Here is a 25,372-nt window from a genome sequence, read left to right as displayed (position 1 = left end):
ATAAGGCATTGGCCGTGGGAGGGTGGGCTTGTTGGGTTGTTTTCCTTTTTTTACATACAGTGGTACCTCTGGTTAAGAACTTACAGTGGTACCTCGGGTTAAGTACTTAATTCGTTCCGGAGGTCCGTACTTAACCTGAAACTTTTCTTAACCTGAAGCACCACTTTAGCTAATGGGGCCTCCTGCTGCTGCTGCGCCGCTGGAGCCCAATTTCTGTTCTTATCCTGAAGCACTATTTCTGGGTTAGCGGAGTGTGTAACCTGAAGCGTATGTAACCCGAGGTACCACTGTAATTCGTTCTGGAGGTCTGTTCTAAACCTGAAACTGTTCTTAACCTGAAGCACCACTTTAGCTAATGGGACCTCCTGCTGCCCCTGCATGATTTCTGTTCTCACCCTAAAGCAAAGTTCTTAACCTGAGGTACTATTTCTAGGTTAACGGACTCTGTAACCTGAAGCGTACGTAAGCCGAGGTACCACTGTACTTTGCATTCTCCTTTCATATTTCTTTCTGTTGCGGGCCACCCTGGGATCTCAGGATGAAGGGAGTTTACAAATGTAAGAATCAATCAATCAATCAAGTGTTGGCTGTGAGAAGGGGGGTGTTTATTGGTTTGCTTTTTTATTATTCTGCATTTTGTGTTCTCGTTTGTTTGTTTTCTGCAGCGGACCGTCCTGAGATCTCCGGATGAAGGGCGGTATACAAATTTTAATAAATATATTTAAGCGGCAGCATAGCGCTGGCTGTACGAGGGTTCTATTCTCCCTCTCGGGGATGGAAGGCGCTCGGGCGCTATGCCAAACTTAACAAGCCAAATTAATGAATAACTAAAACCGGCGGTGGCGTCGGGCTGTGCGAGGCTCCCATCACCCCGTGGCGAAGCGAAGCCCCAGTCCTCGCCCGGAGGCCTCAGCCCAGCGCCGCCGCCCTGCCTGCCTCGCCTGCCGTCCCTCCCTCTTTCCCTTCCCGGCCGGACTGTGCGGAGAGGACGGCCGCCCTCCCTGCCTCGCTCCTCCGCCTCCTCTGACGAGCAGAGCCGGGGAGCCAAGAGAGGAGGACGCCCGGCGGCGGCGGAGCGCGAGGGCCGCGGATGGGGGAGTGCGGGGTGGCGGCCGGCGCCCAGCTGCTGCTCCGCGCCTGCGACCAAGGCGACTGCGAGGGCGCCCGGCGGCTGCTGCTGGGCCCGCCGGCGGCCTCCGGGGCCGGCGATGAAGCGGCGGCGGAGGCCGGCAGCTGCGCCGCCGCGCCCGGCGGGTCTGGAGCTGCTGCGTCGGGCCTGCCGCCGGGCTCGGTGCCCGTGGACTGCGCCGACGAGGCCGGCAACACGGGGCTGCAGTTCGCGGCGGCCGGCGGCCACGAGGAGCTGGTGGGCTTCCTGCTGCGGAGGGGAGCCTCGGTCCAGAGCCGCAACCACTGCGGCTGGAGCCCGCTCATGCAGGCGGCCAGGTCAGGGCGAGAGCAAAGCCAGGCCGGGGTCTTGTGCAACGTCGGGATGCGAGGGAAGACGCTGGCCGGGTTTCCCGACCCTTGTGAACATAGGTCCGAACTCCCTGGGTGTCCCGGCACCCACAAAATCCCCCAGTGATGGGGCTGGGCACCCACAGATTTTGGTGCCAGGGCCTTGCACGTTGCATGGCACTCCTGCTTGGGTGCATCGTGTGGGTTAGAAGGATCATAGAACTGTATGGAAGGGGCACGAGGGTCATCTAGTCCAACCCCCTCTTGTCGTCTCGAAAGAAGGCGGAATGCACTTCCAAAAGTGAAATCAAAACTGCTGTGTGCACAGCACCAAAGTGACCTCCCTGAGGCGCAAGCCTAGGCAATGTGTATGGTCCGGGATGGGCCGGACAACAGGACCGTCCTCTTGGCCTCGCTGATGCCAAAGGGATGAAGAAAAGCAGAGCAGTACCTTTGGCCCCAGCGTGGCTGCAGGAGTTTGCCCGAAGGAGGTGTACAACTCGCCATCCAACAGTCTTAGGGACTCTGCTCTGGATTTGTGTAGCGTTTAGCACTTAGCCTAAGGTTACCAGACACCCCCGGATTTACAAATCAGTCCCCATACAAAATCCATTGAAGTTGAAAAGTGTCCCCGGATTCATTGAAAAAAATCTGGTAACCTTAGCTTAGCCTTTTCTTTTCCCAAATATGTCCCAAAAGGCAGCGGAGGTTTAGGATCAGAGAAGCGGATAATTGTAGAGTTAGAAGGAACCACAAGGGTCATCTGGTTCAACCCCCTGAAAAAATTGTAAGTGCAGACCATAACGAGAGGTTTGCCTCACTTAAGAGGTCCGAAGGAGATTTGAACTGAGCAATTATTTGCTCAAATCCCATTCTCTGACCATGACACTGCGCTGTTTCTCTGCATTGTTAAGGCAAGAGTGCCTTAAATCCAAACAATGCCGTTTCATCCTACTGGGTATCATAACGTTTTCTCTCTCTCGTTTTTTCCCCAATCCAAGGTTTGGACATCTGACTGTGGCTCGCATCTTGCTAGAAAACGGCGCTGACCTTAATGCACAGAACAAACTGGGAGCCAGCGTACTTACAATGGCTTCTAGGGGTGGTCACGTCAGTGTGGTGAAGTTGTTGCTGGAATCGGGCGCTTACGTTGATAATTATGACCACTTGAGTACTAGCTGGGATAACAACAAAGAGGAATTGCCAGCTATCACCCCCCTTATGGCAGCTGTTCAGCACGGGCATGAAGCAGTGGTCCATCTTCTGTTGGACTGGGGAGCGGATTGTAATTATACCGTGAAAACTATGGGTTGGACTCCCCTAATGTTGGCGGCTGTTAGTGGAAGAGTGAGCTTGGCTCAGCAGCTTATGAACAAAGGAGCCAATCCTGATCATCTGAACACACTGCATAAAACACCATATGAAATATCTGTTGACTTCAAACATGAAGATATGATGGATTATTTGGCACCTTTAACAACAGTTAGACCTCAAACAGGTATGAGCTGCTTTGCAGTTATGGGTCTCGCTGTAGTTATTTTCTTGATTGGGAAACTCCCTGACTACAAAAAAAAAGGAAAAACAAGGATGGTTTTCTTGGCAGGACTGATGGCTGATAGCAAAGAGGGGGGGTCTCTTAAGTCTTGTCCTTATGGCCATATTATGCCCACTAATAATGTCAGGAGAGGGGTGTTTAGCTGTCAAGACACTGAAATGCAAGGGGTAAGCAGTCAGTTCAAATAATAAAGTTGTTTATAAAGAGGAATACTAGCGGTCCAGTTTCTCAGGCTCGAAGAAACCTTGGCCTCTCTTTATGGGACCATCTACTGATCCTGTGTGATACATAATTTGTTATTCCTAATAGAAAACAAACAAGATTCTGGTTGTCAACCTTTTTGTACCAGCTGAATACCTTTATATTCTCCCTGACTTTCAGAACTATGTTTCGGTCCTTGGAACAGATTATTGCTGCCAGTTTTTAAATGCTGTTATGCTACTTTTAAGGCAATACATTGACTTGATTGATTCTTAATATTTTAGATGCTTTAATGTTTTAGTTGTTGGAATTCTGTGCAAACTGCCCAGAGGACATTGTTGATTGGAGAGCCAGCAAATATTATTGATTGATGGATTAATCCATTCATTTGAAGTATGTTTACATGATGTACAATCAACTAGATAGTTATTTTCCTTTTGTAGAAATGACCACAGTTTTTGTACACAAAGTGCTTATTCATGAGGGGGCTTTGTCACTCACTATAATGGAGGGCGCCATTTTATGATCAGTTGAGTCCCCTCCCTTAAAATATATGATGATGCTTCTGGAAAAAGGGAAGCACCATGTGAGCTTCAGAGCTCCCACACTTGCAAGGAATTGCTGGATCAGAGGACTTGGGCATGGAGTTTATTTAAGTCCATAACTGATGAACTTAAATTGTTGCTTTCAGCTTCCAGTCTTTGCTTTTATTTCAATTCCCTTTTGTTCTTTTCTGTATTTTAGCAACCTGTCTCTTTTCAAAATCCTCATACTCTTTTTTTTTAAATCCAACTTATTTCCATGGCAAAAGAACTTGACAATTTCTTGAATGAACTTTAATGGAGGGCGTAGTAGTATTACGCCAAGAGAGTAGTTGTCCTGGGATCACATATGTAGGAATGTACATAAGCAGTAAACAAGATATGATTTGATCCAAACTGTGATCTAAGGAAAGAGCAGTGCTTTGTATGCAAAATGTACCAGGTTAAATCTGTGACTTTGCCACGTAGGGCTTGAAAAGACAACTGTCCAAAACCCTGGACAGCAACTGTTAGCCAGTGTGACAATATTGAGCAAGATGTGTGTCATTCACTATAGTGCAGCTTCTTGTGTTTCTGACAGCAGAATCTGGACAACAGACTTAAGGTGGAGAAAAACTGTACCAACCTAATTTATGTAGAGTAGCCTTTCCAAAGCTGGTATCCTGCAGATGGTTTAGATTCTAACTCTCATCATCCTTTACAGTTAGCCATGCTGGCTGGGGTGTGTGTGTGTTGGAGCCCAAAACATCTGGAGGGCAGTAGTTTGGGAAAGACCAGTGATGTAAATAATCAAATCTTAGCATACAATAAGCACCACCCTCCATCTTTTTCTCCTCCCTCTTTCAGAAGGGTGCTGGTAGCCAATATATTTTTAACCTTTTATTTCTTTTTCTCTTCCAGCTAGCTCTTTCATTCTTTCCATCTCTACAATCAGAATTTCTGCCTTCTTCAATACTGGTATTTCCTCTCCTTTTCTCCTGTTTTTTCCCTGATCCAGCAAGTCTGACGTCTCAAGGGCTTCATTAGTACAAAAAGATGACTCTCAGGAGTATAGGACCCAAGTTCTACGTGGGCTGCAGGCTTGCTGTGCTGGTTTCTGGTAAGGCTAGAGTGTCGCTCTGTACCCTGCCATTGAGCATCCACACCCTTTTGAGTCCTTGTTGGCCTAGACCCACAAATTGCTCTGGGACAGGCTGCATATAGGATGCTGCCATACGCCGGGCTGCAGTGGTGGGGGAGTTGAGACTGGAGTCAATCTTAAAGCTCCTCCCAAGCCTTCTGTTCTTAGTAGGGTTGGGGACAGGATTATAGGAGAAAGGAGCTGGCTAAAATGGGTGCTCAGGCCTCCTGGGTCCTCAACACTTGGATGGAGGTGGCCAGAGCATGCCATTCTGCTGGATCCTCCCTCCCTCCCTGCCTGCCTGCCTCACAACATACAGCTTGAGGATGTTTGTACACTCAGGGTGCACTGAATGATCTGGTATAGACTCCTGGCATGGAGTCTAGAATGTACAAACATACCTTTGCTATTTCCCCTGGCATGTGAAGGGCTGAATGTCCTAAGGTTCTGTTGTTCAAGGCTACAAATATCTTTCTGGGGAGACAGTGAGGAGTACGCCTTTGTGGATGGGGTCAAACTGTTGGAAGGTAACAGTGCATGCTGTGGCTGTAAAGGTCGATGCAGGAGAGACATGTTTTGTTGCAGCTGGGGCAGATGAAGGCGTCCGGTTGCGCTGCTGCAGATGCACCATGGCGTTTCTTCCCTCTGTGCTCCTCCCAGCAATCATTCCTCCACTGGTCACTGCTATAGATGCACGACCTGACTGCCTGTCTCCAGGCACTGTGGTTGTCTGCAAGGGATTGATGGCAGGGTTGATGCTGCTACTAGTCACTGAGGCAGGAGTGTGAACATGCTGGGAATGTGGATTTGGGAGAGTGCATCTTTGTTTGAGACTCTGTCCTGCCATGGGATGCCTAAAATCTTGTGGAAGGCATTGAGGTTTCACTCCTGGCAGGTGTAAGTTGCCTATGACTTCCTTCTATAAAGCAGCGTGCTCAGCATGCAAGTCTGGTAGACCTTCATCTTGGTATTGGATGTTAGCATCCCATTCTCCCATACCCTTTTGGAGAGAGGCAAGCCATTGCTGCAGCTGCAATGCCAATAATATGCAGCTATCAATATTTGATAGCTGCATATTATTAATTTACTTGTTCTTGTGACTTTTCACCTTATGTTTTGGGAAATGGTACCCCAGTGCTCCTTTGGGTCAAACGAAAATCGCAACAGCTTTTCACATAGCTAACAATCACAGCCCCAAGAGACCAGGGGCGAGAGGAGGGTAATGGTACCTCAACAAACCTTCTGGCTTCAGAGATGAGCAACACAGCATCACTATCCCAAGTATTTTCTCATTACTTTGGGTTGTTGTTTTTTTAATCATTTATAAATCAAAACACAAATTTTGAAGTCAAACGATTTACAGTGGTACCTCGGGTTAAGTACTTAATTCGTTCCGGAGGTCCATGTTGTTGTTGTTTAGTCGTTTAGTCGTGTCCGACTCTTCGTGACCCCATGGACCAGAGCACGCCAGGCACCTCTGTCCTCCACTACCTCCCGCAGTTTGGTCAGACTCATGTTTGTGGCTTCGAGAACACTATCCAACCATCTCATCCTCTGTCGCCCCCTTCTCCTTGTGCCCTCCATCTTTCCCAGCATCAGTGTCTTCTCCAGGGAGTCTTCTCTTCTCATGAGGTGGCCAAAGTACTGGAGCCTCAGCTTCACGATCTGTCCTTCCAGTGAGCACTCAGGGCTGATTTCATTAAGAATGGATGCGTTTGATCTTCTTGCAGTCCATGGGACTCTCAAGAGTCTTCTCCAGCACCATAATTCAAAAGCATCAATTCTTCGGCGATCAGCCTTCTTTATGGTCCAGCTCTCGCTTCTATACATCACTACTGGGAAAACCATGGCTTTAAACCATGGCTTTTACCGGAGGTCCATACTTAACCTGAAACTGTTCTTAACCTGAAGCACCACTTTAGCTAATGGGGCCTCCTGCTGCTGCTGCGCCGCCTGAGCACGATTTCTGTTCTCATCCTGAAGCAAAGTTCTTAACCTGAAGCACTATTTCTGGGTTAGCGGAGTCTGTAACCTGAAGCGTATGTAACCTGAAGCATATGTAACCCAAGGTACCACTGTACTTAAAATACATCGTGTTATTTGCTGTTGTAGCATCAGCTGCAGCTGTTTTACAAACTTTATACTTTTCTCCCCACCCCCAGATAAACAGAAGAGGCAACCAGATATTTTCCATGCCTTGAAAATGGGTAAGGTCCTTAAAAATATTCTAACACATCTGATGTATTCCTGGGTATAGTAACTAGAGGCATTCTAGTAGGAAAGAGCCCAAAGGTTTGGCTATTTCAAATGACCGCTCATATTGCTGTAGCTCAGTGGACCTCTTTCAGGTGCACAAAGCAGCTTAGTTCAGTCTCACCCATACAGTTAGAATTAATCCCTTCAGCACTTAAAAAATAAACCTTTTAACTCCCTGAACTCTTCCTTTGTTAACCATGTTAACCATCTCCACAGGGAATTTTCAGCTGGTTAAAGAGATTACAGACGAAGACCCTGCACAAGCCAATGTCATTAACGATGACGGTGCTTCTCCACTGATGATTGCAGCTGTAACTGGACAGTTGCCTCTTGTACAGCTGCTTGTTTCAAGAAACGTGGATATTGACAAGCAAGATACTATCCATGGCTGGACAGCACTTATGCAGGCCACATATCATGGGTAAATATCCTTCTCACACCCCCTCCCAGTGTAGAGTAAGATAAGTCTTGTTACCACTGCCAAGGAGGTGTATTTGTGTTCCGGTTTTTAATTTCCTGCCCATGTTTAGGTATAATATTACAGCCCCTGAAAATGACTAGGAGTAGGTGGGTCAAGAACTGGGGGTATTTTCCTGTCCCCACCTACGTATGGCCGTGCATTGGACATAACATTATTATTACATTTGAAAGCATGTAGGCAGGAACTGTAAGGTTGTGATGGCATGGGGAATAAAGGTTAGCTAGCCACCCAACCCTTCCTCATCCCTGCCACCCAATGTATATATTTTCTCTCTGCCTCCACTGAACAGCCCTTTTAATATTTTGGACTTTTACTAACCCAACCTATCATTCTTATGTAGGGAGCAGAGTGTTAGGGTATCTGCTTGTGGGGTGAATAACCAGTTTCTCCCCCCAAAACAAAGAATGCTTTTACTCAACGTTTTAGTAAGATAGCATGTTACTAGTTTTAGACAAAACGGTTTAAGGAAGGGAAAATATTATTGCTGTTTAGGTAGTTACCCATAAGAGCAAATCAATTTAGCCAACAGTTAATTTTAGACACTTTCCCTAGCAAAGCCAACGTTTATCAGCTTGCATCATTCCTGACCATTAGTCATGCTGCCTGGGCCTGATGGGCATTGGAGTCCAACAATTTTGGGAGGGCTATAGATGTCCCATCTGTGATTTAGGCCATGTCAAGGTGCATTGCCTAAAACCAAAAATTCATCACTCTGTTCAGTCTTCTTTACTCAATCTGTTCTTTTCTGCTAGCAACCCTGATCTTACTTTTGAGATAAATATTTTTAAAGGAATGGATTGGGGTGAAATCACGGAGGGTCACTAACTTATGCCAATATTAGGAGTTCTTCACTCTCCTCTCTCTTATCCTGGTATAAGCAATCAGGTACATAGTACCAGGCTTGTTACCTCCAGAAGATGGAACTCGCAATGATCTGTGGGTGATGCCAGAAAGTTAACAAGAGCTGTTGTTGGAAAACTGCAGGTGTAGATAAGGGTTCTTGTCTCAACCAAACAGTACAGGTACTAGGACAACAAATCTGGTCCTGCGACAGCAACGTTTGGATACTGAGTGTGTTGCAAAAGTACCTAAAATCCTGGTGACAACTCTTGAGCTGAATTGCAAACCGATCAGGGCTAGATCAGTTGGTAAGTAGCTGGGCCATATAAGGGGGGCCTTAGCACAAGAAACAGTTGTTAATAGAACACACACAAATGTTTAGGAGAGATTAGAGGGAAGAGGCAGGCAGGCAATTCTCAGACCTTTCTAGTACCCTCTTCTAACTGAGCCTAGTATATATATATGTAACTTACCTTCTTTTTTCTTTGAAGAAATAAAGAAGTTGTTAAGTATTTATTAAATCAAGGAGCTGATGTCAACCTGCGTGCCAAAAATGGATATACAGCCTTTGACCTGATAATGCTGCTGAACGATCCAGGTACTTCTTTTTCTAGTGGGGTATCCTTCTTGGAGTCTTGCAGCAAAAACAACAGAGAGTCTTTTGGGTGGAGTACTTCCCATAAGATAAGAGCCTGGTTTTTTGCTGATGCACTTGTGGCGTAGAGAATTCTTTCCAGGAAACTTGTGTGTGGTTTTTTTTTTCAGATGCGGAACTCGTGCGGTTGCTAGCCTCAGCCTGCATGCAAGTTGATAAGGAAAAGAGCAAGCAGAACAACAAATCAGCTGTGACTTCTTCAAGAAATAAGCAAACTGTAGATATTCCAGTGTTGCCTGATGACAAGGGTGGACTGAGGGTATGCAGATTTTGTTTATTTCAGTAAGGCATTGTCTTCAGCTGGGAGAATCTAGCTGCTGCCTTACTTTTGCCCATTGTGGAAATTTGTTCGATGAGAAATCGGTTGACCTACTCTCTGCTACATGGTAGCAGCACCACTGAGGGTAGCCAAAGATCAGGTTTCACAAAGTGCCAGTTGGGTTCCACCTGCTCCTATAAAGCTGCAGTCCTCATCCTGAACAATTTGTTAACATGCGGGTGGCGCTGTGGGTTAAATACCACAGAGCCTAGGACTTGGCAATCAGAAGGTCGGCGGTTCGAATCCCCGCAACGGGGTGAGCTTCTGTTACTCAGTCCCTACTCCTGCCAACCTAGCAGTTAAAAGCACGTCGATAAATAGGTACCACTCCAGTGGGAAGGTAAACGGCATTTCCGTGCGCTGTTCTGGTTCGCCAGAAGCGGCTTAGTCATGCTGGCCACATGACCTGGAAGCTGTACGCCGGCTCCCTCGGCCAATAAAGCGAGATGAGCGCCGCAACCCCAGAGTCAGTCACGATGAAACCACCCTAGAACTGATGACTGTCAGAAGTGCTTCCTGAACAATGTTCTGCTGCCATACCATTGTGGTTATTCATTGTTCTTGGCTCCTAGGGAAAGTCTCCTCTTCCTCTTCATGAGCGCTAGTCCAAAGAAGGGACTCTGCAACAAACTCTTGCATTAGATTTACACAGCAGGAAAAAGGGATGTGGATATATCTAGACCTTTTGGAGTTTAATTTTTTTTTAAAAAAATCAACAATAAATTCCAGGTCATTTAGCGCATTATTTATCAGTGTTTAAAATATGCATAATTATTTGTCTTCTAAAAAAACACCCATATCATTATCTTTTATTATCTAGTCATGGTGGAACAGGATGTCCAATAGATTTCGCAAGCTGAAGTTGACCCAAACTTTAAATCATGGATTCTCCATCAATCCAGCTGTACCTTTTCCAGAAGAGTCAGCATCGCCATTTGATTGCACAATGAAGGCCACGTTACCAAGTGATAACGCTGTAAATTACGATGCCATTACAGCTTGGGCAACAAAGAGCAAGGCTAATGGTAAAGATTATTCAACATTCTTTTCAAACAGATGTGAAGTTGTCCAAAACTAAGGGAAGGTTCTGGAAACTTTCTAAGGGATGTTTTTGCGAAAGCCTGTTAAAAAGATGTTTTTTGTTTGGTGTCAAGAGACAGGGGTTGAATGTGTATATTGACTATTAAGCTATCACACTGCCCCAGTTAATTTGTAATGGACAACATCGTTTCTCACTGTGTGAATGAACTGCAAGCAGAGATGCATTCTCCTTTTTCACATCCACAAGTGGCAGATTAGAAGCTTTTGATTTCCAGCTAACCATACTGTAGTTCAAATACTTCCAAATGCTGGCTTATTCAGAAATGCTAAACTTTGCATGGTTTAGTCATTAGATTCAAAATAGCATTGTTTATATGTGAGGCTTTCCCCCTTATTCAGGTATAGGAAGCACAAAGGGAGGAAAGGATGACGAATTGCTGACAACAGTGGTAAGTCAGAGTATTGCTGGTGCACCAAGTTCTTGGTGTATTTTCTAGCAACTCTTGCCCTAAAACAAATTTGAACCAAAAGGAATCAAGAATGTCCTTCTCTCTGCTATTATTAACAATTACTTTATTGTCAGATACGCTATATAGACCTCACCCCAAAAAGAAGCCACAGCGCTGATCAGTATTCTCTGAGTATTTTCATTTTTGTTTATTTAACAAAATGTACATCAGAAGGTCGGCGGTTTGAATCCCCGCGACGGGGTGAGCTCCCATTGCTCAGTCCCTGCTCCTGACAACCTAGCAGTTCGAAAGCACGTCAAAGTACAAGTAGATAAATAGGTACTGCTCTGGCGGGAAGGTAAATGGCGTTTCTGTGCACTGCTCTGGTTCGCCAGAAGCGGCTTAGTCATGCTGGCCACATGACCCGGAAGCTGTAAGCCGGCTCCCTCGGCCAATAAATCGAGATGAGCGCTGCAACCCCAGAGTTGGCCACGACTGGACCTAATGGTCAGGGGTCCCTTTACCTTTACCTTTATATACCGCTTACTAGAGCAAAAGACCTCTAGGCAGTTTGCAATAAAGAGTCGAAAACAGTCATTTAAAATACCAATAAGAAAAAAACATTACAGACAAGTCACATAAACATGAATATATAAAATGAAATCTGTAATGAAAAAGACACGCTTATTAAAACCATGTATCAAGATTACATGTTAAAGTTACACACCTGGGTGGGCTTCCCAGAAGGAAACAAAAAATCAGTAGGTGCCGAAAAATGTACAATGAAGGCATCTGTCTGATTCAACGGGCATTAAGTTCCAAAATGGAGGTCCTGCCACCTTAAAGGATTGGTAAAAGTGATAAAATGGTGTTCAGTTTCATTGGTTCGGTGTTTATGTTGCTGGGTCTACTGAAGTTGATTAATACCTATGTTTATGAACAGCATATATAGCTAAGAATGCAATCCTATGCCTGCCTGCTCAGAAGTCAGTTCCATTGAATTCAGTGGAATTTACTTCCAGGTAAATGGAATGTTGTGTACGGGATTGCAGCCTAAATTCTAATTTATTGGATGTAAATGCTTGATTTAAAGTTTATTTCCTCTCTATTTTTGTTGTAAACAAAAGTACACAGAATTGCCTTCTTTGTGATTGCCTTATTTTTCTTGCTATTTAAAAAAATCCCTGCTTGCTTTCTTCCTCCACCCCACACCTCCGGCTTAGCTAAGAAGTGGGGCTCCATTTACAAGGCTGCCTAACGACAAACTGAAAGCTGTCATTCCACCTTTCTTGCCCCCATCAAGTTTTGAGCTGTGGAATTCTGACAGGACGCAACCAAGCAAGGATGGTAGCAGAAAGCAGACAAGGCTTGGCCTTCCACACCGAGCGACCAGTCCTGACAATAACGGCGGCGGAAGTTGCGACAAAGGAAGAGAAGTAAAACAATACCTTACCTGGTTTCATTTAATCATAAAGAGTTGTTCAAACACATTGTTTTGTTCTCCTTTAAACCAGAGGGCCTGTTGATGTTTTGTAGTGCGTTTGAGATTTTTAAAAACAAAATGCTTTACTTTTGCTTGATTAAATGTAGGGATTTAGGCTTGCCCGAATGTACATGGAAGTGAAATAGAGTGGGTAATTTTATTTTTCAAATATTAGTGAACAGCTCTGGTTATCTCCCGCTTGGACTACTGCAATGCACTCTACGTGGGGCTACCTTTGAAGGTGACTCGGAAACTACAACTAATCCAGAATGTGGCAGCTAGACTGGTGACTGGGGGCGGCCGCCGAGACCATATAACACCGGTCTTGAAAGACCTACATTGGCTCCCAGTACGTTTCCGAGCACAATTCAAAGTGTTGGTGCTGACCTAAACGGCCTCGGTCCAGTATACCTGAAGGAGCGTCTCCTCCCCCATCATTCTGCCCGGACGCTGAGGTCCAGCACCGAGGGCCTTCTGGCGGTTCCCTCATTGCGAGAAGCAAAGCTACAGGGAACCAGGCAGAGGGCCTTCTTGGTGGTGGCGCCCGCCCTGTGGAACGCCCTTCCAGCAGATGTCAAAGCGATAAACAACTACCTGACATTCAGAAGGCATCTTAAGGCAGCCCTGTTCAGGGAAGTTTTTAACGTGTGATATTTTACTGTATTTTTGGTTTCTATGGAAGCCGCCCAGAGTGGCTGGGGAGGCCCAGCCAGATGGGCGGGGTATAAATAATAAATTATTATTATATTATTATTATAAAGCTGCATCTCCTTTCTTTTTCTAGGCGTCCTTAAGTAGAGGTACTAGACCTATTAAACTATCAGCCTTTGCAAGAAGACCTCCTACCCCCTCCACCTCAAGCAACTTCAACCATTCCCCCCACTCTTCTGGTGGATCTAACAGCATAGCCGGAGTAAGCAGACATGGCGGAGAAATGCATAATAAATCAGGTGCTTATATTATATATTGATGCTTATCTCTTTGCCTGACAAGTTTTTGTTCAAAGCCTGTAAATGAACATGAAATTATTGCGCACTTGTTTTGCAATGCCCATAAACAGACCCATCATTATCTAGGTGGATAAGAGTTCTGGTCGAGTTTCTTTGTTTTTAAGAACTTCAGAATAAGTAGAAGGCCGGCTGGTAAAGCTTGCCCCAGAACCTCACCTGCTGAAACTCGTGCTTGTAAAACTTTTCCATGCACATGTTAGACAAAGCTTTACTTAAAACAAAAAAAAATTTTCCTTCCAGTAGCACCTTAAAGACCAACTAAGTTAGTTCTTGGTATGAGCTTTCGTGTGCATGCACACTTCTTCAGATACACTGAAACAGAAGTTGCCAGATCTGAAGAATTGTATCTGAAGAATTGTATCTGAAGAAGTGTGCATGAAGAATTGTATCTGAAGAAGTGTGCATGCACACGAAAGCTCATACCAAGAACTAACTTAGTTGGTCTTTAAGGTGCTACTGGAAGGGGAAAAAAATTTTGTTTTGACTATGGCAGACCAACACGGCTACCTATCTGTAACTAAAGCTTTACTTGCCAGCTTTGTGCTTGTTTAAAGGTGCGCACACACACACACACACACACACACACACACACACACCAAAACAGCTGGGCAACGTCATTCTGATCAGGCAGGACTTGAAGACTAAAGGAAAGCTGAGAAGTCTCAAATATAATTGCAGAAGGGTGTGGAAGATATCAGGTGGCAAGGGAACATTATGAGTAGTGAGGCTTCCTAGATCATTACACTGCAGCAACTTTTTCCACCTTCTTCATTCCTGATCGCTTTTGCCCAAAGCTCTCCTATCTTCTGTGATGTAAAACATAAGCGCTGTTTGCTTCAACAGGTAGGTGGATGAGGAAGGTGGATGATGGGATCTGGGCCGAGGAAGGGTCAGAACAAGAAAAGCTGTGGTGGCTTCCTTTCCACAGCTGTCAAGCTGTTGATGAGTTATGGTGCTTCTACTAGAATGCTGTCTGTGAGCCCTAACTGTCGAACATGCCTTCAAGGTCTGAACTTGGTCAGGAACCGTGCAAGAAAACTAAAGGAGGCTAGCTAATCAGGGAGTAGTGATAGAACTGTGAATGTGCTGTACATACCACCATGCTTGTTGAATAAAGTTATTCAGTTAACGTGAACACAGCATTTCAAAAATTACATGTATCAGGCTCTTATTAGCCCCAGTGCCTCTGTCCTTCTCATCCTCAAAGTAATTTGATATTTATTTTCTGGTTTGTTTTTTTTAAGAGCTCAGATTTGATCACTCTTTAGCAAACTAGTGCTAAACTAGCACTCTTAGTGCTAACATGATTGTAGCCAAAACAGAGTCGCTGAGAAACAGGATAGGGGTAACAGCAAGATTTGTAAAAGTACATTTTATAAACAAACAAACAAACAAACACTCCCTAAATACCCCAGTGAAGACTGAGCATGCTCAGAGCATGCACATGTTGACTATTAGTGGAAAGGATGGAATGGCCTGATGAAGGAAAGTATTGGTGGTTGACTGGCTGGATACCCCGAACCACCTAGTAGGAATACATTCTCATCTTCTTTTGCAGGTCCCTCTTATATTGCCTAATCTCACGTCTCCAAAGCTCTGCATGTCTGCATTCTTTTCAAATCCCAGGCACAGCATCACGCAAATGTGATGACATCAATAGATTCTCATTAGCTTTATGAAACAAGCTGTCAGGCTGTTTACAGGAGCTAGCCAGATGGCAATAGTAAAAATAAAAAAGCACTGCTTTAAACGGTTGAATGCCCTAGGATGACTTTGAGAGGCGATCATTGCACAGAAACGTAAAGGGTGAATAACTTTTACATGGTATTTTATTCAGTACACATTATGAACGGTCTCAGACTAACAGTGAAATCCTAACCTCGCTTACTCAGAAGTAAGTCTTCTCAAATTCAACAAGGCCTCTGTTCTCAACATTGATGACTTAAAAGGTTATTGTCCTCGCAATAACATGATGTGTCTTTTCTGATATATTGTTAACAAGCTAGTGTGGGGTTGTGGCTAGAGTGTTGGACTTAGAAGACTGGGGTTCAAATCCCCATTCACTGACTGACCAGACATTGGCTCTCAGCCTAATCTTCCATTCCTGCTCTGCTCCACCACTGCCTCCTCTGCCCCCCGCATTGCTTGTCATTTCACAGGAATCCCTTCTTGGTTGCATCACCCTGCCACTCACTGACCTCACTGCCTGCCTGTCTCCTATGCTTCCTTCACATTGCACAGTTCATCATCAGCATGACGACAGACTAGAACAAATACAGTATAGAGAGAAAACCTCTTCTTCTTTTTAATGACACTTCCTTTGTAAACAGATGCTTTTAATGTTGCTTGAAAATGTTGAAATGAGATTGTTCTCAGTCTGGAATAATAAAATTGCTATTACATTCTTGACTTATGTAAGATTGGGGTTTGTGTTTTCGTTAGGTGGCAGTGCCGATAGTGTTTTGTCTCAAATTGCTGCTCAGAGGAAGAAAGCTGCTGGTATACCTGAACAGAAACCAAGCCAACAGCAAGTGCCAATAGGCCCAGCTCCTTCACCCTGCCCTCCTGACGTGGAAAGTGCACAGACCATTGGCAATGGACACATTTTAAAGGTTTTTGAGTCTTTTAAATTTCTCGTAGCTCAGTGCTGAAGTAGTGAAGCATGCATGATTTGCAGACTTCCCGTCTCAGTCACACGGCATATATGTATATTGCTACGATTACTGAAGTCCTTTGGCCTATAGACATAAAGCTAATATCTATTTGTGAGAATGTCCTCAAAATGAATATAGGGAAGAAGGAACAAATAACATTTGAGTTTTAGCATTTTAAATAAATTGATTATGCCAACAGTTACATCAGGATGCAAACTAAGGATGTAATCCAGGACCATGAACTCAGCGATATCAGCTGGATTGTGACCTGGGTTCATCAACACAACTAGTGGAACACCCTTGGAAGGGCTGCCAGTTATCCAGTTACTAAGAGTCAAACTAAATGTGAAGGATACCTGAAGGAGCATCTCCACTCCCATCATTCTGCCCAGACACTGAGGTCCAGTACCAAGGGCCTTCTGGCGGTTCCCTCGCTGCGAGAAGCCAAGTTACAGGGAACCAGGCAGAGGGCCTTCTCGGTAGTGGCACCCGCCCTGTGGAACGCCCTCCCACCAGATGTCAAAGAGAAAAACAACTACCAGACTTTTAGAAGACATCTGAAGGCAGCCCTGTTTAGGGAAACTTTTAATGTTTAACAGACAATTGTATTTTAATATTTTGTTGGAAGCCGCCCAGAGTGGCTGGAGAAACCCAGCCAGATGGGCGGGCTATAAATAATAAATTATTATTATTATTATTAGCTTATTTTACCCAAAGTGGCTACAAGAAGCTGCAGAAGAATGGGGACAGCGATGTTGCGTTTCCCCCCCTATGGGCTATTTGTCTTTGAGACTACAGTACTTCCTGCCCAGCAGAAAAAGGATACAAGTCCTCACCATGGAGATGAATTTCTCAGGCAAGAGTAGCAAGCATGTTCTGAGGCTTATACTGCAAAGTGAAGCACCATTCTGAATTTGGCCCAACTGAACACCCCTCCAGATAACATTTAGGCACCTTTGTTGGATCCAGATTAAATTGTGTTTAGAGTAGACCCTTTGAAATTAATAGGACAGGTTAGTCATGATTAATTTTAAGTCCCATTGATTTCAGTTAGCCTATTCTAAGCCTTAGCCAACAGCAGTAAGCAATGATCTGGAGTGGAAGTAGGGAAATTCATGATGTGATGATGTCATAAAAGGGCAGAGTGCTTCAATATTACTAGAAGAAGGGGGTATCTCAACATGGGAAATCCACTGTTATTTCAGGGTGAAGTATAGATCTAGAGCTACCCTCTCAGGCAGCTGATTTACTGGTAAAAAGTTTAGACAGGTCAAAAGCTTTCCAATGTTAGAAATGGTGTGTTTTCCATTCGTAAATGCATTGGATTCACTGAATTCAATTTGGCCAACTCCTTGAGACCCTTAGAGTAATTTATATGGGTGTTTCTGGCACTAGTCCAGAAAGGAAACTGTGTGGGTCATTAGAGGGAAGTGGCAAGATGCTTGCAAGACAACATACATGCATGTTGTGGAACACAACCTCTGCTTTAAAGCACACACAGCTTTTTCTGTGAAAGGTTATAACCAGATGTCTTCATATTCCAACCGTGTGAATCACCCCAATACGCCGTCGGTAAGGCCAATTGCCAAATATATTTTTGTCAGGAGGAACATTTTAATTACCACGGAGTCTGCTTATGTAAGGAGATAAAAATACCCAAGTAAACATGTGCTAAAGTCCTTGTACTTCATGTGAACATTAAAATAAAACAGAGGAACATTCCTGCTACCAAAGCCTACCACTGATGTTTTATTGTGTTTTTAATATTCTGTTAGAAGCCACCCAGAGTGACTGGGGGGCCCCGACTAAATGGAGGGGGTATAAGTAATGAATTATTATTATTAACCACACGATTATTTATTCTTCTGTTCATTGTTAACAAAAACAGAAGCTGGATGTGAACAAAAAGCCTCCATCTGAAAATTCGTCTACTTCTAAAAGCACATCCCCAACTCTTACGCCGTCACCATCACCATCTGCATCCCCCAAGGTTCAAAGTGCAGAGTCCTCTCTCTCCTCTTCTCACAGGCAAGGGAAAAGTAGTGGTGGCTCCAGCAGTGGAACTTTGACAGATGAAGGTAAGCAGTCCCCAGCTACACCGTCAGCAGGATCTCCCTGGACTGTACTACTTAGAATGTGAATTGTGCATTTGGATGTACTCCTGTGTTGAAAACACTCTGCAAATAGAAACCAGCACATATGGGGCAAGGAACTGCTGCAGCAGAAGGGTTGTCACAGAAACGTGCAAGTTTTCAGTATATAGGTAAAGGTAAAAGGACCCCTGACCATTAGGTCCAGTCGTGACCGACTCTGGGGTTGCGGCGCTCATCTCGCTTTATTGGCCGAGGGAGCCGGCGTACAGCTTCTGGGTCATGTGGCATGAGTAAGCATGACTAAGCCGCTTCTGGCGAACCAGAGCAGCACATGGAAACGCCATTTACCTTCCCGCTGGAGCAGTAGATATTTATCTACTTGCACTTTGACGTGCTTTCGAACTGCTAGGTTGGCAGGAGCAGGGACCGAGCAACGGGAGCTCACCCCGTCGCGGGGATTCGAACCGCCAACCTTCTGATTGGCAAGTCCTAGACTCTGTGGTTTAACCCACAGCGCCACCCGCGTCCCTTTCAGTATATAGGAGCTGTTTTTTTAAAATACTGGTTTGCTTTCAAACATGCACATCCTGAAGTAGGTAGGACTTTCCCATCCAGCAAAAGGAAGGCAGAGGGGAAGACAGCTCTGCAGTAATTGCTGTGTGGTTATCTCCTACGCGTCTATCTTTTATGTTACGTACTGAGTTGAATAGGATCCAAAATGCAGCAGTCTGATTGGTCCTAGAACAATAGGATTCAGAATGCAGCAGTCTGATTGGTCCTAGAACAATAGGATTCAGAATGCAGCAGTCTGATTGGTCCTAGAACAATAGGATCCAGAATGCAGCAGTCTGATTGGTCCTAGAACAATAGGATCCAGAATGCAGCAGTCTGATTGGTCCACAGGAGCCGCCCAATCCAGCTCTAGGTGGAAATGAATCCGCAACCTGATTGGCCTACAGGAGAATCCCGGAATTAGCCAATCACGTGGGTCCATTGTGTAAATAATGTATATAAAGCAGACATTCTGGGGGAACTTCCATTCCTCCTCACCACTATGAGCTGAATAAAGAGCATGAAATCCACTCTCAACTCCAAGTATATTTCACTTTACCTCTCAGGAAGCCTAGTTTAGCTCTGAAAGAACTGGGGCAGTGCTGCTACAGACTTGGGGAAAGATCACCCTCCCTGACTCTCAGCTGTGACACCCTACTGCCTTTCCCAATAGTACTTGGAGCAGGCCCCAGTAATTTCAGGGGTAAACTAAAATCTTCGGACTGGCCTTTCTTCTATAAATACTCTGTTTATGTGTATGTATGTATGAGAAAGGACAATCACAAGACCCGTTATGCTCTGCATTGCATAGAAGGTTTTGCATAGAATATTTTCAGGGTTACAGGAAAAGTTCAGGGACAAATCACTGTTCAGACTATTTAATATGATCTTTGCATCTGCATGATTAGTTTGAAATATCGATAAAGACATGTATTCTCTGCCCTTTGTCAAAATGATTAATATTATTTCATTTTTTTATTTAAAGATGAACTCACAGGCATCCTTAAAAAACTCTCACTGGAGAAGTATCAGCCTATTTTTGAAGAGCAGGAGGTAAAGTTTTGTATAAACTTTTTATTTGTTCTTTTCCTTAATGCTTTCTGTGCGGCTGGCTGAAACTTTCAAATCATGAAGAATCATTAGGCCAGGAGGTCAATAAGGAAATTTATTTACAGAATTATGATCTCAGATTTTTATTATCTGGCTTTTCAGAAACGGTGTTCTTAAAAGGGAACACAGAGCAGGCACCAACAATGCAAGGCTGTATTTTTGAATATTTATTTGTTAAGAATACTTATATCTTCCTTATCGCTCAGAGAAGCTTTAAAGGCAGCTTAGAAGAGATTCTCAAAAGGGAATCACACTCAAATTTGGTATAAGAACAAAAATTACATCATGACCGTATGAAACCAGGATTATTCAGGCTCTTCTCTTAGTTTCATTGATTAGGGCTTATCATTTTAGGGAGTGAAACTTAATTTTTGCATATTTCTTCAGTAAGGGAGCTTTAAAATATGTTTTTCAGTGTGAGGAATTCAAATCTGCTATTATTTTTGTGATTGGACAACTAGGCCTCCTGAGAGGTAAAGGACAATAATATCATTGGCAGTCTCCATATTCCACAGCTTCAACAGCAAAAGCAAACTACCCAGTATTTCTGGTCCAGCTGTCTTTGGTTACGCTCCATTTTCACCACATAGCAAAGGGAAGTGGCTTTTCAAAACTTACATAAAGAATTACACCCATTTGCTTGAGTGACTTCTATTGACTGTAAGTGATATTTCATGAACATAAAGGAGGAAAATATAATACATATATTCTGGGTCAGTGCCCCCAATATGAAAGTGCAAAAGCTTTGGGCGTAAGTTGCTTTTTGCCTTTGAGCTCAGATAGAATAACAATTTAGTATTCATTTAAGCATATTCCACTGCTGTGTAAACCTTTTAGAATTACTTAGAAATACAGTTGTGTTTTGCTATTTTGCCTGCTGCTACAGTTGTGATATCTTTTCATGCAAATCTTGAAAACTAGTCAAAAGTAGAACCTGTTCTCTAACTATTTCAGTGAGCCACAGACATGCAACGGCATTTAAACATTCAGTCAATATAACTTTTTGATGTATGTTCCTAGTTTTTAAGTGTCTCGATACAAATGGCAGAAACGTATTAACCGTAGGGACTTAGAAAGCTGCCTTATATTGAGTCAGACCAGATGTATTTCCAAGGTTTGACGGCTCATAACACCTGATTGGCTCTCTAAACACTCATGCTCATTGGCTACATTGTAGGAAAGCTACTGCATATATCAACCTAAGCAAGTTGTGCTTTCTTTTTCTGGTTATTTGGCTATACCTTTTGATAGAATACAGATAATTGAACCAACTTTGTTGCATTACATTCTTCATTAAATTATCTTTCCATTGATGTATAATTTTATGGTGTTACTAAAAATAAAAAATGGTTTCCACAATTTTGGCCACTAGTGTAGATAATAATAGTGATATAGTGCTTTAGGGTGTTTAAAGTATTTCACATACATTATCCATGACCCTTATAATATCTCTGCAACAGGGTTATTAATTCCGGCTGAGGCCGAGAATGACTTCCATGAAGCCACCTATGTAATGAATAGCAGAGACAAGTTTTGATCCAGAGATTCCTTTGCTGTTTTGCAAGGTCTTCAGACTAACACTTCACACAGTGCTAAAATTAGTAGCAGCAGTTCCTCAGACTGTTAAGGGGACTTAGGTCTTGCTGGAGCCAAAATGGAGGGGAGAGTGTAAAATGCTCTCTCTGCCTCTTAGCTCAGTGTCTCCTTCATAAATTAGAAGAGAGAAAAGGCATTTACCGGATTTCTGTTTCGCAGGTGGATATGGAGGCTTTTCTCACCCTCACGGATGGTGATTTGAAGGAACTGGGAATTAAAACTGATGGTTCTCGACAACAAATTCTGGCAGCTATTTCTGAGCTGAATGCAGGAAAGGTATTTCAGAATATATTTTACTTTCAAAGTGTTGTTTTTCTCTGCTTTTAAGAATTTGATTTCTCAATATCTGATAGAGAGTGCTCAGAGAAGAGGATGTTGGCTTCAGGACTGCACAGCTCCTTTTCTTTAACACCAAAGAGTTTTGCCCTAGTGGGCTGGCTCAGGGACTTTACAGTTCTTCTGACTCCAGCCTTCATTGCCAACAATTTGTATATTACTGGGGTTAGTTTGGCCTATTGGAAATCCAGATTTGAAGCTTCTGCAATGTTTCAAGGCTCATTACTATGTGGGCAGGGCCAGTTACAGAAGTCCTTGCCACCCAGTCGTTACTCTCAGTTCCTGCTGGGCAACAAAGTGTATGGAAAGTGTTCTCTCCAGGTCAACAGTTTGCCCTATTAACATGAATCTGCCACTGCAGAACAAGACTGTTGTTGTTTAGATTTTTCCTCCCAAAGGAGAACCGGGCAGCAAACACCAAAGCAATAGTAAACATTTGAAAGCAATTACCATATTTTTCGCTCTATAAGACGCACCAGACCACAAGATGCACCTAGTTTTTGGAGGAGGAAAACAAGAAAAAAAAATTATGAATCTCAGAAGCCAGAACAGCAAGAGGGATCGCTGTGCAGTGAAAGCAGTGATCCCTCTTGCTGTTCTGGCTTCTGTGATAGCTGTGCAGCCTGCATTCACTCCATAAGACGCACACACATTTCTCCTTACTTTTTAGGAGAGAAAAAGTGAGTCTTATAGAGCAAAAAATACGGTAATTATCCCTGCAGGTAAATTATTCAAGGCCGTCTAAAACAGCATCTTTCAGCCATCAAGTGCATGGATGAGTATGAATGCTTTAAAATTCTGCCAAAATGTTACTATAGAGGGTAGCAGATGCATCACAGTATAATATATAACCAGTGGGCTGTGTTTAGCTTGCTGGGTCACAAAGTTGTACAGTCCCAAACCAGAGTACCTTGTGCCAGAAGCAGACTGGAGCAAACAAGGTTATTTCATTGACACCATTACCAGCAAACATGAACGCCTTTCTTGGCATGCATTCCTAAAGAACCAAGCTGAAGTTTCTCTTACTAATGATTGCATTGATAGATTTAAACATGGACTATGCATTTGGTTCTTGCTCTAACTATGGTTTTCAACAGGGCCGAGAAAGAAAAATTTTACAGGAGACCATACACAACTTTCACTCTTCCTTTGAAAGCAGCGTTAGCAACACTAGCCCTGGAAAACCCCAGTGTAAGTATAATTGATGGTTTATTTATCTGCTATATATTTTGGAACGTTGTTTGTCTGTTCGCTCTGCATTTGGACACCTCTTACGATATCATAACCAAATTTTGCATGATGGTTCTTGAGATGAAGGAATAGTTTTCTTCTGTGTTTGGGTTTAATTAGACACCATTTTGAATCAAAATGGTGGACTGAACTTTTCAAAACTGGTTTCAAAACTGCAGATTATTATTATTTTGTTTCTTACAATTCCTGATCAACACTGAGGGTGAAGCTGATAGTTACTAATAAAACAGTATTTGAGAGACCTGACTCCTGGCCCTCTTGAAACTGAATCTAGAGCTGAAGATGGGTTTAAATTTGAAATCCGGAACACAAATTTGAAATCCAGAACACATCTTTATCCAGAACACACAGGTCAAATTTCATGCCAATATCTTATTTTCAAAGGAAATTGTGCTTTGAGTTGATTTTTACATATTTGCTAGTCTCCTTGAAAACAGGTGTGATCATGGTGGGGTTTGTCTTTGAAAGACTGCCTTTGAAAGACAGCCCTGTATGTGCAAACTGTTTTCCATCTGATAACTCACTCTTCAAAGGAGATACTGCATAGCATTATATCTTATATATTTCCTGTCTCCCTTACAAATAGGGGAAATTTCTCTAATTGAATAGGGGACAATGTGTTGAGATTTCTGCATTGCAGGAGGTTTAGGGTCATCTCTACAACTCTACAATTCTATGACTGAAATTGAATGAATTAAAAACCATAAAACAATCATGGACAGATAAATTCTTATCAAGGGAGAATTCCATGGCTTGGTTAACCCCCCCCCCAATGTCATCTTTAAGGGGAATAAGAAAAAAATTGTCATTTAAAAAAAAATTATAACCAGGAAATATTATTGATATATGGAGATACAGTACGATCACATCTTACGTGGCAGTTGACTTCCAAGGCTTCCACATATACATGAAACCGCATATACTCAAACCTTCCCCTTGGAACCATCCCCATGCCAGCATCCCTAACATTTCAGATCTGGTGTACTAAGTGCTGTTTCGGGGCTAGCTGAGCAGTTCAACGAAATCTCAATGCCCCTCCGGCTCATGTGATCCAGAGCAGTATCAGGGCTTGCTTAGCTGAACAGTTTAAGGAAGCCCTGTGCCCCTCTGGCATGTGTGAGTCAGAGCGGTATGGGGACTTGCTCAGTAGGGCTGGAAAATGTATCTTGGCTGCTTGTTCCTCGACTATGGTGGGGAGGAAGAAGCAGCTGAGATACATTCCAGACATACCAGCATATCACAGTATTTAGCTGCTGATATATCACAATGTTGAAAACCAGGTATCGCCCATCCTTAATGGCCAAACCCATAGAGAACAAACGGACAGACCACTTTCCAAAATATATTTGTAAATATTTGTTTTAAATCTAGCACTTCCTGCATAGATACTTTATGCATATCTAGCAGCTTCTGCATTTTAAAACAAAACAATTAATGATGAATTCCTTTCTGTTTGCAGCACCTGGATGCTGGGTGAGGCCACAAGAACCTTCTCCTACTAAGAGGTAGCTTTTGAACCAAGGTGTCCCACTACCTCGCCACAGTGCCCTGAAGAAAAAGCATCATGTGTACGTGTTACAGCAACATCTTTTCACAGAATGCGCAGGAAGGATTGTTTGTTAACAACTTTAAAAAAACCCTTCATTCTGCTAAGTAGCTGTTCCCAAAGCTGAAACTACACATTAGGTAGTTTGATACTTTGAAGGTCGTGAAAGACTTTCAAAAGTGAACTGTAATGCAAGAACATGTATGGGTCATTTCACAAAAGTGCAGGAATGAGAATCTGAACCAAACCCCTGTGGGCGCAGCAAAAAAAAGTGTGTTGAGGAAGGACACAACAAAGTAACTGCAACTCACTGGAGTCTGCCATAGTCGCCTGAGACTTGACTGTGCATATTGTGATAACGCAGGCATCTAAAGTTAAAAGAAACTGCAAGTGTTTTGTAAGGAGTCAAGTGCACTGACGTGTGCCCAAGACGTGTTTTTGTGAAGGACCAAACACAATTTGTATTGATGAACATTCAAATAAGATTTTTTTTCTAACTAAAGAAAACTTATGATTTGTAACCAGCCTTTTGCATTCATGCTTGGGAAGTTGGTGTTTGAGGGTGCTGGGCTTGCATACACATTATTCACAACTTCCAACACATCTGTTGTAGACAAAGTCTAGGGACAAATGAATCTTGAAATCGAAATGCTGCTCTAAGCTCCTTGGAGAAAAGGTGTGATGATGGTGGTGGTGATAGTGCTGTGTGCTTACTGAAGTTTACGTACCAAAATATTGTACATAAGTGAACACACCATTTCCCCCCCCTGCCAGTAGGAGGCCCATTGAAGCCCAAGGGGGTGGGGGAGATCACCAGCCACATT

General features: G+C 43.5%; 1 protein-coding gene across 2 annotated transcripts; it reads left to right on the top strand.

Annotated features, from left to right (window-relative positions):
* The first annotated feature begins 489 nt into the window (after nt 1-489).
* ANKS6 (ankyrin repeat and sterile alpha motif domain containing 6) lies at nt 490-25,069 on the top strand. Of its 2 annotated transcripts, none has more exons than XM_053397179.1 (16): nt 490-1,446; nt 2,460-2,956; nt 7,039-7,083; nt 7,349-7,553; nt 8,945-9,051; nt 9,219-9,367; nt 10,248-10,452; nt 10,868-10,917; nt 12,141-12,353; nt 13,185-13,350; nt 15,853-16,022; nt 17,953-18,142; nt 19,695-19,762; nt 21,575-21,691; nt 22,849-22,942; nt 24,462-25,069. In XM_053397179.1, the coding sequence occupies exons 1-16, from the start codon at nt 1,091-1,093 to the stop codon at nt 24,509-24,511; spliced, it is 2,682 nt and encodes an 893-aa protein (XP_053253154.1). In that variant the 5' UTR covers nt 490-1,090; the 3' UTR covers nt 24,512-25,069. The 2 variants fall into 2 exon arrangements, with proteins under 2 accessions (XP_053253154.1, XP_053253155.1); XM_053397180.1 differs by having other exon boundaries at nt 1,194-1,366.
* The last annotated feature ends 303 nt before the right edge of the window (nt 25,070-25,372 follow it).

This window comes from Podarcis raffonei, chromosome 7 (assembly GCF_027172205.1).
Source record: "Podarcis raffonei isolate rPodRaf1 chromosome 7, rPodRaf1.pri, whole genome shotgun sequence".
Taxonomy (NCBI): domain Eukaryota; kingdom Metazoa; phylum Chordata; class Lepidosauria; order Squamata; family Lacertidae; genus Podarcis; species Podarcis raffonei.
This window is presented reverse-complemented; position numbering and strand designations above follow the sequence as displayed.